This window comes from Mus musculus, chromosome 3 (genome assembly GCF_000001635.26).
Source record: "Mus musculus strain C57BL/6J chromosome 3, GRCm38.p6 C57BL/6J".
Classification (NCBI taxonomy): Eukaryota; Metazoa; Chordata; class Mammalia; order Rodentia; family Muridae; genus Mus; species Mus musculus.
The window spans coordinates 136,248,677-136,262,819 of record NC_000069.6 but is presented as its reverse complement, the minus strand read 5'-3'; the positions used below and the strand labels follow the sequence as shown (position 1 = coordinate 136,262,819).

Sequence of the window (14,143 nt, the reverse complement as noted above, 5' to 3'; positions counted from 1 at the left end):
TACCAACAGGATTCAGAGACCCTGTGTGGTGGTTTGAATATGCTTGGCTGAAAGAGTGGCACTATTAGGAGATGTGGGCTGCTTGGAGAAGGCGTGGCCTTGTTGGAGTAGGTATGGCCTTCCTGGAGGAAATAGGTCACTATGGGCTTTAAGACCCACAACCTAGCTTCCTGAAAGCTAGTCTTCTCCTAGCCACCTTTGGAACAAGAGGTAGAACCCTCTGCTCTTCCAGTGCCATGACTGACTGCCTAGATGCTGTCATACTTCCCACCACAATGATAACGGACTGAACCTCTGAAACTATAAGTCAGTCCAATTACATGTTGTCCTTTATAAGAGTTGCTGTGGTCATGGTGTCTCTTCGTAGCAATGAAAACCCTAAGATACCCTACATTTTTCCTAATTTAAACAATAATTAGTTGATTCCAACAGAAAAGGTATAATAATAGCTTGGTACACTTAAGAGAAAAGCCAGTACTGCTGTTTTGTACCTTTTAGAATTTATTAAGTTCTGAAAAATTATTATGTGACAACTTTAACATTTAGGAATTGGATATCTGCCTTGAAACTAATGGTTCATTATTACTTCAGAATTCCAATTAAAATGATGGATTGTTTGAAATGTATATTACTCAAAAAGTCTGAATTATGGATGTGAGATCAGGTATCTGATACTTTACAAAGGAATGTCTTTCGTCCTAAAGTACTTCTCTGCTTTACATAATTTATTAAATAGATGAATTTTTCTGAGGCTGTAGAGGCTCAGGTTTCAAGGTCCTGAGTTTATGATGCATATTCTAATTCTTTTAAAGATTTTTCTTTGAATCATGATGAGTTCTTGTTTGGTTTTATTTTATTGTATACATTTGTTTGTTTCTTTTTGGCCATTTTTATGTATATTTAAAATGAAGCAGTCATCTGCAGTAGTAAAGGCATTATTCCCAGGCTTCCCTGAACATCAGCTTAAATATCAAAGTGAAGAAACGCTAAAGGTGCAGAGCTTGGTACCTTCAGGGAGTTGACTCCAGAATGCCAGGGCTATTATAATCAGATGATCTCCGCACCCCTTATGTAAATCACTTGTATTTGCATATGGCCTGTGCATGTATACCCAAGTACTTTCAATCTTTAAATTAACTTAATGCAATATAATATCATAAGTACTGTATTATTTAGGAAATAATGGTGACAGAAATGTCTGTCTACATCTAGTGCAGGCATAGTTTTATAAATTACTTTCAATCAGTGTTTGATTGAATCTGTAGATTCAAAACCTGCAGCAGCAGAGGACCACTAGCATAGAGCCCATAGAAAGGTAGACTTTTAATCTCTGATAACTCAATATAATACAAAGCTACAACCTATACATCAAGATACTGGGAAGTTTGAGGTTCACAGAACTGTAAATTAGGAATAAAAGGACCCCTTATGATTGAGCCATCAGAATTGAATGTTTACTCATAATCCATGATTTATGTTTTATTTAGACATGTTCTTCTCTAGCTAGTAATCAAACACTTGCTGGTCACAGTAATTACTTTCCTGGAAAGACATTTGAACAGTATTTTCTAAATGTTAGTAATATTTACTCTACCCTACCATTTTGTGCTAGAAGATAAAGGACTATAACAAAGCTAAAAGCTAGGTTCTAAAGAATGTACTGGAGACAGACATACTATACTTTTATACTTCATATGTAGAGCAAAGAAGGAGACTTGCATTTTTTATTTTATTCTTCAATTAGGAACACACTAGGTATTTTAAACTAAAAAAAATGAATATTTTTTAAATCAAACATTTTATGCTACCACTGAATGGGAGTTAACTTACAACCATATATTGAGGATAACTCAGTTTTTTGTTTTTACTGATAATTATTGAGTATCTATCAAGTTCAACATGGAACAAAATAGTAAATTTTTTTATGTTTTAGAGAATAGAGTAAGAAGTAGTGAGAAAAATGTACACAAATGCTCTTAAGGTTTTTCTCTGCCAGTCATTGTTCTGTTGAGGAAACCAACCTGGAATCTAATACTAATGTCTAAGGTAAAGTGGTAGTGGTAGTACAAAGGGACGCCAGGGCCAGGAAGCAGGAGTGGATGGGTTGGGGATCAGGGCGGGGTGGGGAGGTGGTATAGGGGACTTTCAGGATAGCATTTGAAATGTAAATGAAGAAAATATCTAATAAAAAATTATTTACAATAATTTGTTTTTACATGCCAAAGATTACATTTTTGTAAATCTCCCCTAGGTATATAAAGTTTATATGGAAACAAATAAATAAGACCATTTCTTAAACAATGTTGAAGTTTTAATTTTTTTCTCAGTGAAGAAAAATCTATAATTTTTCATTTATTTTGTAAAAAATTCTTCTGTTATGCATTACTTATGGCTTTAGACTAATTTTATCTGCTTCTTTGAGTCTTAACATCATGGCTAAAAGTTCTCTTTCCTTTAGAATTTGGAAAAGTTTTAGGAAAGGAAGAGAACTTTCTGTTTGTCTCAACAGTTTATGGGGGAGGGTGTTTGTGAGTTGTACTTTTAAAAATTATCTACAAATCACTCTGAAGGGTGAACTGAAATTCAACAATCCAACATTGAAGAGATTCATTTTGTGTATATTCAAAATAAAATCCAGCGTATAGTGATAAACTGGAAAGAATCACAGTGTAGGAAGTATCAGTGTAAAGGTGCTATAGTCCACACTGGCCTAATACTCATTATGTAGCCACAGGTGGTCTTGAACTCCTGATCCTCCCAAGTCCATCTGCTCCCATGCCTGAATTACTTGGGCTAGAACCCAGGGCTTTGTGCATTCTATTCAAGCATTCTCTGAACCAAGCTATTTTAAGTATTATCTTTGGTATTTTATCATGTTGATAGAAAGTTAACTAACACAATGACTAACAAGTTTTCTGAAATGTTCCGTTGACTAAAACTAATTTTTGCCAGTGTTAATGTTCTTTGTATTGATTTTGGTGACTCTTCTGTCATAGATTATTGATCCAGGAAGTGATTAGTTTTAGTGACAGAAAATACTTTTCTTGAAAATCATTGTCAACTGTTAGTTGCAATTGCAGCTTTTTTTTTTTAAACTTCTGTTTTTTAACTTCTGTTGATGCCTATATAATGATATCCTTTTTTATTAGATATTTTCTTCATTTATATTTCAAATGCTATCCCCAAAGCCCCCTCTACACTCCCCTACCCTGCTACCCAACCCGCCCACTCCCACTTCCTGGTCCTGGCATTCCCCTGTACTGGGGCATATTATCTTCGCAAGACCAAGGGCCTCTCCTCCCATTGATGGCAGACTAGGCCATCCTCTGCTACATATGCAACTAGAGACACAGCTCTGGGGGGGGGGGGTACTGGTTAGTTCATATCATTGTTCCTCCTATAGGGTTGCAGACTCCTTTAGCTCCTTGGGTACTTTCTCTAGCGCCTTCATTGAGGACCCTGTGTTCCACCCAATAGATGACTGTGAGCATTCACTCCTGTATTTGCCAGGCATTGGCATAGACTCACAAGAGAGAGCTATGTCAGGGTCCTGTCAGCAAAATCTTTCTGGAATATGCAATAGTGTCTGGGTTTGGTGGTTGCATATGGGATGGATCCCTGGGTGGGGCAGTCTCTGGATGGTCTTTCCTTCCGTCTTAGCTCTAAACTTTGTGTCTGTAAATCCTTCCATGGGTATTTTGTTCCCTATTCTAAGAGACCACATTTTGGTCTTCCTTCTTCTTGAGTTTCATGTGTTTTGCCAATTGTATCTTGGATATTCTAAGTTTCTGGGCTAATATCTGCTTATCAGTGCATATCATGTGTGTTCTCTTGTGATTGGGCTACCTCACTCAGGATGATATCATCCAGATCCATCCATTTGCCTAAGAATTTCATAAATTCACTGTTTCTAATAGCTCAGTAGTACTCCATTGTGTAAATGTACCACATTTTCTGTATCTATTCCACCCTTGAGAGATATCTGGGTTCTTTCCAGCTTTGGAGACTGTGTCTCAGATCCTGCCCTTGGATGCTCATGGTCTCTGTGTCTCAATACTATCACATTCTTAGTAGTCTTAGATTCTGTCCTTTTGTCCTTTGCCACTCTTAGACTCTCTTATGGTGCTTTCTGCTTCTCTGAGATCTGGGTATCTTATGGTCTTCACTGAAACATTCTTTTTCCTCACCAATGCTGCCAATTCTGGGGACGGAAGCTCTGACTAGGATCTTCTCTGCACTGCCTGTGATAAGACAACAAGTGGGCACAAAAGACCAGTTAGGAAAGCGGTTCTCTGTCTGTGGGTAGTGCTACTTATGGAATCAAACTACCCATTCACGGGGGTTGCCTAAGACCATTGGAAAACACAGATATTTATGCAACAATTCATAACAGTGACAGACTTACAGATGTGAAGTAGGAATGAAAATAATTTTATGTTTGGGGTTCACCATATCATGAAGAACTGTATTACAGGGTTGCAGCATTAGGAAGATTGAAAAACCCTGATTTCAGAGGTGCTTATAATGGGACGTATGATTCCAACACTGGAGATAGGGTGACATCAGTATATAAATAAGAAGCATCCAAAACTAACTCCCTAAGAGTAGCAAACAGGCTCCTAATACAGCTAGGAAAGACCCAGGAAATACCGGTGCTAGTCTTATAATCCCACCAATCATTGCATATCTTACACGTTAATCCTCACAGACCAATCACAGACCTCATATAGAAACAAACTTTTTTTTTCTGACTTATCATATACTGTTTGCTGATTCACAAAGGTACTCTCCATCTTCCTTACCTAACTAGGGCATGTCATGCTATGACATGATCCAGAGCAGCGAGGGCTAGGAAACATTGGAGCAGCTGCAGATGACATCATCTAGTGGTCAGCAGTGCTTGCTAAACATAAAGATAAGCTTTATATCCACTGAAGGCTGGAGTATTTATGTATGACTGATGTCATGTCTTGTATTTTTTATTGGGTATTTTCCTTATTTACATTTCAAATGCTATTCCCTTTCCCGGTTCTCCCCCACACTCAGAAACCCCCTATCCCATACCCCATCCCCCTGTTTCTATGAGGGTGTTCACCCACCCACCCACCCACCCACCCACCCACTCCCTGTATCTCCACCCTGGCATTCCCCTACTGGGGTATCAAGCCTTTACAGAACCAAGGGCATCTCCTCCCATCGATGACCAACAAGGCCATCCTCTGCTATATATGCAACTAGAGCCATGGGTCCTTCTATGTGTACTCCTTGGTTGGTGGATTAGTCCCTGGGGGCTCTGAGGGGTCTGGTTGGTTGATATTGTTGATCTTTCTATGCGGTTGCAAACCCTTTCTATTCCTTCAGTCCTTTATCTAACTCCTCCATTGGGGACCCCATGCCCCACACTTTGTCTATGTAACTTCTTCTTTGGGTATTTTGTTACCCCTTCTTAGAAGGATCGAAGTATCCACACTTTGGTCTTCCTCCTTCTTGAGTTTCATGTGGTTTGTGAATTGTATCTTGGGTATTCTGAGCTTCTGGGCTAAAATCCACATATCAGTGAGTGGATATCATGTGAGTTCTTTTGTGATTGGGTTACCTCACTGAGGATGATATCCTCAGATCCATACATTTGCCTAAGAATTTCATAAATTAACTGTTTTTAATAACTGAGTAGTACTCCATTATGTAAATGTACCACATTTTCTGTATCCATTCCTCTGTTGAGGGCCATCTGGGTTGTTTCCAGCTTCTGGCTATTATAAATAAGGCTGCTATGAGCATAGAGGACCATGTGACCTTATTACATGTTGGAGCATCTTCTGGGTATATGCCCAAGAGTGGTATTGCTAGGTCCTCGGGTAGTACTCTGTCCAATTTCTCAGGAACCACCAAACTGATTTCCAGAGTGGTTGTATCAGCTTGCCAGCAATGGAGGAGTGTCCTCTCCACACCTCATCAGTACCTGCTGTCACCTGAGTTTTTGATCTTAGCCATTCTCACTGTGTGAGGTAGAATCTCAGGGTTGTTGTGATTTACATTTTCCTGATGACTAAGAATGTTGAACATTTCTTTAGGTGCTTCTCAGCCATTTGACATTCCTCAGTTGAGAATTCATTGTTTAGCTCTGTACCCAAATTTCTAATAGGGTTATTTGGTTCTCTGGAGTCTAACCTCTTGAGTTCTTTGTATATATTGGCTATTAGCCCTTTATCAGATGTAGGATTGGTAAAGATCTTTTTCCAAACTGTTGGTTGCCATTTTGTCCTGTTGACAGTGTCCTTTGTCTTACAGTAGCTTTGCAATTTTATGAGGTCCTATTTGTCAATTGTTGACCTCAGAGCATAAGCTACTAGTGTATTCAATTGTTTTCTGTTCAGGAACTTTTTTCCAGTGCTCATGTGTTCAAGGATCTTCCCCACTTCTATTAGTTTCAGTGTATCTGGTTTTATGTGGAGGTCCTTGATCCACTTGAACTTGAGCTTTGTACAAGGAGATAAGAATGGATCGATTTGCCTTCTTCTACAAGATAACCACCTGTTGAGCCAGCACCATTTGCTGAAAACACTGTCTTTTTTCCCACTGGATGGCTTTAGCTCCTTTGCCAAAGATAAGTGACTATAGGTGTATGGGTTCATTTCTGGGTCTTTAGTTCTATTCCACTGAACATTACCTGCCACTGTTCATGTTTGCAACATGGCTTTAAAATGACAGAATAGCACTATCTGGTAACATGGAAGCATTCCTCAACATAGCAGCGAGAGAGCATCCTGAAAAGGCAAGCTCTTTTTACTTGCCCAGGCCATATGTGTAGAGATTCCTTTTTCTTTTGCCATTCCCTTCTTTGGGGATATGAGTGATACTTTGAGGTGATCCTAAAAGTTACAGATGTGAGCTTATTCTGAAAATCCTAATTTAAGCCATATGGTCTGAATAAACACACTTTGGGTTTTGAGACACTGAATAGTTTTTTCTACATAGGTTTATTATTCATCATGTTTTTATTTCTTTCTTTCAACTGAGAACAATATTTGGATAATTGAGACTCACTGCTGCTGCTACATGTTAAACAAGACAAACACCAGTCACTCTACCCCTCTTTAGGCTCTGAAATACAAAGTAATATATTTCATTATTCCTAGAATTGCCATAAAGAACTCACTTGAATTTAATCACTTATTTTCATTAAATACTTAAATATTTTGATGAATACTCATATTTCATTATTTTTATTTATGTGTGTGCATATGTATGTATGTAAGTATATGCAGATATGTGTGAGTGTCTAAGGAGGCCAGAAGAAATTGTAAGATCCCCTGGAGCTAGAGTTACAGGCAGTTGTGAGCTGCCAGATCTGGGGTTGGAACTGAACTTGAGTTTTCCCTCTTGCAAATTCTGGCATTGTGGGTGTAATAGCCATTGCTGGCTTATAATTAGTACTTAAAAATTAGAATATGTACATACAAGTTAGTACTTTGGTTTAAATGTTCTAATGGAACTTTTTCTTCATAGTTGTCATGCAAAATGAATTTTCTAATATTCTACTAGTTTATTAATAGCAACAGAAAACTGTGATATTTGGAAGTTTTGTGAACATTTGACAAGCTGATGAACATATAATCATATAACTAGTATGGCTGAGACATAAGTATTATAATAGTATTTAATCAAGAACTATTATTTTAATGATAAAGATTATTATTTCAACTATCCAAGATTCATTTCCTGTACTGATGAAATTGGCCTTTTAGTAGTGGATGGAATGATAATTAATTGTATTCATGCAATTTTTCTCCAGGTCCTGAAGACTACCTTGAGGTCAGCATTCCAACAGACTCAAGAGCCAAGTATCCTGAGGACACAAGTGGACAGAAGGGAACTGACGTCCTAGCATCTCTGAGACCATCTGTGCCTCGGGTACTAGTGCTTCCTGGGGAAATTCCATGTGAGGTCAGTGCTGCTGGCCTTTCTTTAAGGGCCCTGTTGTTTTCATAGACACCATAGTTTACTGTGATGTGATTTTAGTTTGCTCTTTTTCACAACTGTGTCCTCAGAACCTACAATACTATCAGGCCCCTAGTAGGCATTTAAAACAGATGCTTGCCTTTCATAAAACACGGCTTGACACTTTAGAAAGATACATACATATTAAGCTTCTTTTAATAACTTAATTTCACAATAAGCAGATTAAATATTTTATCTTCCTAAAGGGATATTCACTGCTGAATGGAACTTAAAATCACTTTTTTTCTTGATCACCATTTAAAAATTGTAAATGTGTTATTGAATGGTGACATTGTACAAGGTAGAAGAATTAATCTCTCAGGAATAAGAATATAATTAGAGGGAGGACTTAGAGAAAGTAACAATGTAAAAGCATTCTTGATCTTTCTTCCCCTGTGCCTTTTTTGGATTGACCAACTAAAATAAACCACTGGAAACGTTTGAACATCAGTGTTGGATATCAATACCTATGGTGTCCTTGGATGTAAAGGACCACAGTATAAAAGAGCCTTATGGGAGATTCTTGAAAAGATCCATCTAGAAGAGGCTGGTGGATTTACATGACCTGACATCAGGAGGTCTGCGATGCCACCTGTCAACTCTATGGCCATCAAAGGTGACCATTCTTTAGTGTTGCTGAAGTTTAAATTTCTCACTTTCACCCAGCATGCTGTTCTGATAGAATTGTCCCTCTAAGTCACTTTCCTGTCAGGTCTTGAGGAAATAGAACCACTTGGATACTACCATAGACATGCTGGGAATCTGAACTGTCCACTTTCCCAATACTAGACACAGATGCATAGGCAAAGATAAGTTACCACAAGGGTAACAGAATGGGTAGCTTACACTGGGGAGAAAGGGGCTGAATAACCAAAGTTGGTCGCTCCTATGGAGTCAAGAAACTATGGAAGAAACAGGGAAAGTAATAAAAGCAATGTGATCTAGTTTCAAATAGATGAAATCAAAGTAGGAAATAAAATGACACTCAGAGTAAAAATAGTTCCCCAGAAGTTATGCAATGTGTCTAAATAGCTGATTTAAAAAATATCTGCAGCAGTATAATTTGAGTATTATAAAACCCTCCCCATATTAGTCACACAAAAATTGAAGTTCAATAGCAGGCTTCAGGTGTCCTCAAGCAGACATTCCTTATGCAGCTGATTTGCCAGGGGTCCTTTCAATAGATCATCTTGGGCTTTTCTTATATTTATGGATGTGGATAGAATTCTTTCAGAGCTGATAAAGTTAAGCTATTTCAATATCAGATCTGTCTTGAGAACTCTACCTTTTTAAAAGCCCTAGAAGTCAAGCAATCATATAAGGCATTTTTAAACCCAGAATTATGCTCCAAATTTTCAAAATAATCTCAGCCTTTGGACCAAAAATAGTTATCGCAAGAAATCTTGGGCTTTCAGTAAGTAGATCTTAGTACAATTTGAAGCACCACAGAAAAGATCATTTGGTTCCAGCTGAGTGAAAATTGTGTTTCTGGTTTCCCTGGAGAATGTTCAGTATATGCCAATGATCTGAAATGACAACCTTTGAACCTCATTTCTGAGAAGCCTTCTAGATAGTGGGTGGGCAGAGAACAGAGACCAATGCTTTTCCTAACAAAGGGACTATAGAGATGTTTCTGGGATCCTAAAACTTCCATAGTCTATCAATGATATCCCTGACAGTTTCTAGGCAAGTGGAAGTGAGCCTCGTTCATACCTAGCGCTGTTGAAACCCATAGGTCTATATTTCTAACATGCTGACATGACCATGTGTTTGATAAGGGCACAGACTTCCTTCCCTATTCAGAGAATTAGTCATTTGCTCTTCCTCCTCCCCACCCCATTCCCCAGCACCACCCCTGCCTCGTAGCTATACAGAAACTGGGTCTGTGGACTTGTCTCTTACAGCATTTCAGCTCACTGTCCGCTCTTGGTCTATAGAGATGGCTTTTGTAAACTGCCAGCTCCCCACTGCCTGTGATCCCAGGAGCTGGGGAGCATTGATCCTTCTGCTGTAACCTTTCCCAACACCTTTCTTTCCGCAGATTATCAATTCCATAAGCCTTGACAATCTTGTTCTGCTTCAAAATCAGGAGGAAAATCTGATTTTGCTCTTTAATATTGATCCATTGTTCTACTTAAAAGAATTATTCCCCAGGTCTTTGAGAAACAAATAAGTAGATGAGTTCTGTGTAAAATTAAACTGGCTTCTTGTTAGAGACTTTTTTAAAGAATTAATTATTATATTTTTATTAATTATTTTATTTTTTTACATTCCAAATGTTGCTTCCATCCTGTTCCCCCCTCACAGAGTTCTTCCCCCATCCTCCCTCCCCTTCACCTCTGAGAGAGAATCCCCCATACCCCCCCCAGTCTGGGGTATCAAGTCTCTACAGGATTAGGTTCACCCTCTCCTACTGAGGCCAGACAAGACAGGCCTCTGCTACATATGTGCTGGGAGTCTCTGGCCAGCCCATGTATGCTCTTTGGTTGGTAGATAGAACCTTTCTTTAAGTTTCTACAGGACTGTATACTTCGTTCTATTTTAGCATAGAGCATTTTCACGTGTTTCCTGCTCAGGACCTTCGACTTTATAGCATATTACCCTGGATTTTGTATTGTGAAGTAACAGATATAAGGAATATGGTGTTACTTAGGTCTGCCAAAAGTAGCCTTTGTTCTAATAACACATCCACTTTCACCTTTCTGGTGAAATCCACATGAGTTCATTGATGGTATCTAGACCAGCAACTCTTGTGCACGCTGTCCATGGCTTCAAAGATGTGATGCTATAGTGGTTCTCGACTGGGAAAGAGTTTTACCTTTCTTTTCTAGGGGAAGAAGCTGAGCAATACTGCAAGCATCTCGGATTATCACGATTGCTACTGACATCTAGTTGACAGAAACCAGAAGATGCAATGTATTACATAATGCACAAGGCACACTCATGACAGTAGCTTATCTTATCCAAAGCAGGAATCCTACTAAAGTTAAATCCTGTCTCCTGGTGTACACCTACAACAAATGAGTCACCATCACTTCTGTCTAATGGTGGCATCAAGCACTCATGCTCCTGTCTGAGGCTTCTGTGAAGTTGGCACAGTTGTCCTGTGTTCACTTACTTTGTGAGACATGTCGCTCTTTAGTGGTGATTCCATTAACATCTTTCGCACATCTTACATAAAGCTTTCAGAAACTCTCTTACCTCTCCTGCTATTTCTGTGAGTCCCCAACAAAGATGTAGTAAGGATGTCTCTCTCACCTCTGCAGAAGCACAGCAGTTGAAAGCAAGCTTCTTTTCTTCATCTTGTTTTATCTGTGTGGAAGATCCTTCGCATATTACTAACCCTACCTTCTAATTCTTTCTCTGCTGGCATGGGGCAAATTTGGTATTAACTGAAGAAGCCCATGCAGTAAGTTTATCAAGTCCCATGAGCCTATCTTCATTGACGTGATATCTTTTAACATAAAGTAGACATAAATATGTGAAAAAGCCAGAGGTCACTGTGCAAAAGCCTTAGTAAGCTAGCCATGATCTACTGGGATCTCAATCTTCCATCTGTGATTAAACTTCAGACCAACGACCCAATCAAAACCGCAATGCATGCATATGTTATTCTAGACCAAGTTACTGACCTTTTGATGAAATGTTAAGTTTTGTGAACAGTAGAGCAACCTTTAGCCTTTATAAGTAGCAATGATCATAACCCAGTCTCTCTGTGAATTCTTAGACTCCCCCCAATAAAGGACACAAACTCAGGGGTCAAAATATGAAGCACTAAATGACAGCTTCAAAATCAATAAAAGCAAATTAATGATATTTGAACAGCCTAAAGCTTTCTCCTTGGATCAAATGAAGCCATGCAACTAAAGCCAGACCTTCTGTCCTGGATTACGCACTTCACTTTAGAGAGCAATAGATGCATGTAAGGCCCCCACATGAAGGGTAGTTAGTAACAGAGCCTAACATACTCAATTCAAAACTGTTGTGTCTTTACAGACGTATTTCATTTTAATTTTTAGAGGATCCAGTATATCCATAATGCTCAGAAGATATTAAAATGATATGTCAGGTTATTGTGGATTGCAAACTTTATACGCCCCAGTACAGGTGAATGCCAGGACCAAGAAGTGGAAATGGGTGGGTAGCGGAGCAGGGCGGGGCAGGGGGGGGTATAGGGAACTTTCGGGATAGCATTTGAAATGTAAATAAAGAAAATATCTAATAAAAAAGAATCCCAAAAAAAAAAAAAAGAAAGAAAAAGAAAAGAGAATGCTATCAGAGTATTTTAGATGAGGAGACCAACAAAGATAAAAAGGTTGATCTAGTAATGGCCGAATACAGATGTAGATGTGAACATGTTAGTGCTCACTTGAGAGTTCTAGAATTCTTGCAGGCTAGAGTTAGAGGGAGGATACTCTAAAATCGGAGTTGGACTTTGGTAGATATCAAAGGTTTGAGGAGGCAGAGGAAGGAAGAGCTGATCAGATCAACAAGGCAACATCATCTTTCAACAGGACCAGCTACTTAACCTCTAATACAGAATGCAAATGCAAAGCCCTTTGTTCAAATTAGTTTGCATTTCAAAGAAATGACAGCTAACCATTAAACCAATGCTTTTTAAAACCCTTTTAAGCCCTGTGTGCCTGTGAGGGTCTTGAACTCAAGAAACCAGACCATGGTACAAATAAAGATGCAGGTACTTCACTTAGTGTTTTTTCTCCTTAGAATTTTTTTCTGGAATGGTTAAAAGGTGGCATCCTGTCCTTTCTTAAGGCAGGACCCTGGTACACAAGAAGGATCACATGTAGGACTGCTCAGAAATGAGAATTAGAGATTTTAGAGAATAAAATATTTGGACAACAACCTGTGCTTACCAATTCCATAAAGTCAAGTAAGGAGTGATGTAGGCATTGAAAAGAACACCGAAGAACTTTCAACAATGACTAGTCAGGGCTAGAACCAAAGTGAAATGTGAAGTCATTGTTCAGGGTTGAGGTGAGAGATATGAGGACATTGAATATATGCAGAGCAGATATGACCACATTCCTTAGAAGCTGACATGTAACATGTCTGGGGCAGGAGCAAAAGCTGCTATGATGGTGATTCCTGTAAGGTGGGATCTGTTCTCTCATATAAAGAGAAGTTTAAACCAGACTTTGATAAATACTTAGAATGTGACTACTGCAATGGAGAATGCCTAAAGTGGACCTGAGTGATTGGTAGCATTACAAACCACTTGTAAGAAGGCCTTGGTATTTCCTGTTAAGATGGAAGTTTTACTAGTGTGTGACTTTACTAAAAGCAATAACACTAGAGTAAGAAACATTTAAGTTGATGGCTTTTAAATAAATTTATCATAAAAGTGTATCTGTGAGTTTCCTATTTACTGTTAGGGTGAATTTACAATGACAAGAGCTTTTGAGAAATGATATCTGAGAAAATCATAAAATATTTTACTTTTCAGAGTGTCAGATAACATCACATAAGGAATAATGTGGACTTGCAAATTAGATAATTTCTAAGAGTTTTTATAATATAATCCTAGATTGTATTGCTTGTGAGAGAAAACAGCTGTAGTTGTCTCTATTTCAGAACTAGGGCATGTATGTCTCTGAGTGTGTGTGTGTCTGTGTGTGCACATGCATGTGTGAATGCATGCAGTGCATGCATGCATGTGTGTATATGTATGAGTATGTATGTGTGGATATGTGTGCATGTGTCTGTGTGTGCATGCATACATGTGTGTATATGCATGAGTATGTATGTGTGGATATGTGTGCATGTGTCTGTGTGTGCATGCATACATGTGTGTATATGCATGAGTATGTATGTGTGGATATGTGTGCATGTGTCTGTGTATGCATACAGTGCATGCATGCATGTGTGTATAGGCATAAGTATGTATGTGTGGATATGTGTGCATGTGTTTGTGTGTGTGCATGCAGTACATCCATACATGTATGTTTATGAATTGTGTGTGTTTTGTGTGTGCATATGTGTGTATCTGCATATTCAGATTTTTGAGAAGATAAAAGGTGTCATAATTTCTATAAAGTAGGTAGACATCCAAAAATGCTTATCCATTCTCAATCTCTATATTTCATTCTTCCTGATTTTTATTTTTTTGTAGATTTAATTCCCA

At 38.5% G+C, this 14,143-nt stretch overlaps 1 protein-coding gene across 5 annotated transcripts in view; it reads left to right on the top strand.

The window, feature by feature from the left end:
- The window catches only part of Bank1 (B cell scaffold protein with ankyrin repeats 1), a 272,779-nt gene that overhangs the window by 63,322 nt on the left and 195,314 nt on the right, over positions 1 to 14,143 (top strand). For all 5 annotated transcript variants that reach the window (XM_006501484.4, XM_006501483.1, NM_001310749.1 and 2 more), the window contains one exon: positions 7,796 to 7,947. In XM_006501484.4, the coding sequence (XP_006501547.1) occupies positions 7,796 to 7,947 (152 nt within the window). The remainder of the gene's footprint in view (positions 1 to 7,795; positions 7,948 to 14,143) is intronic.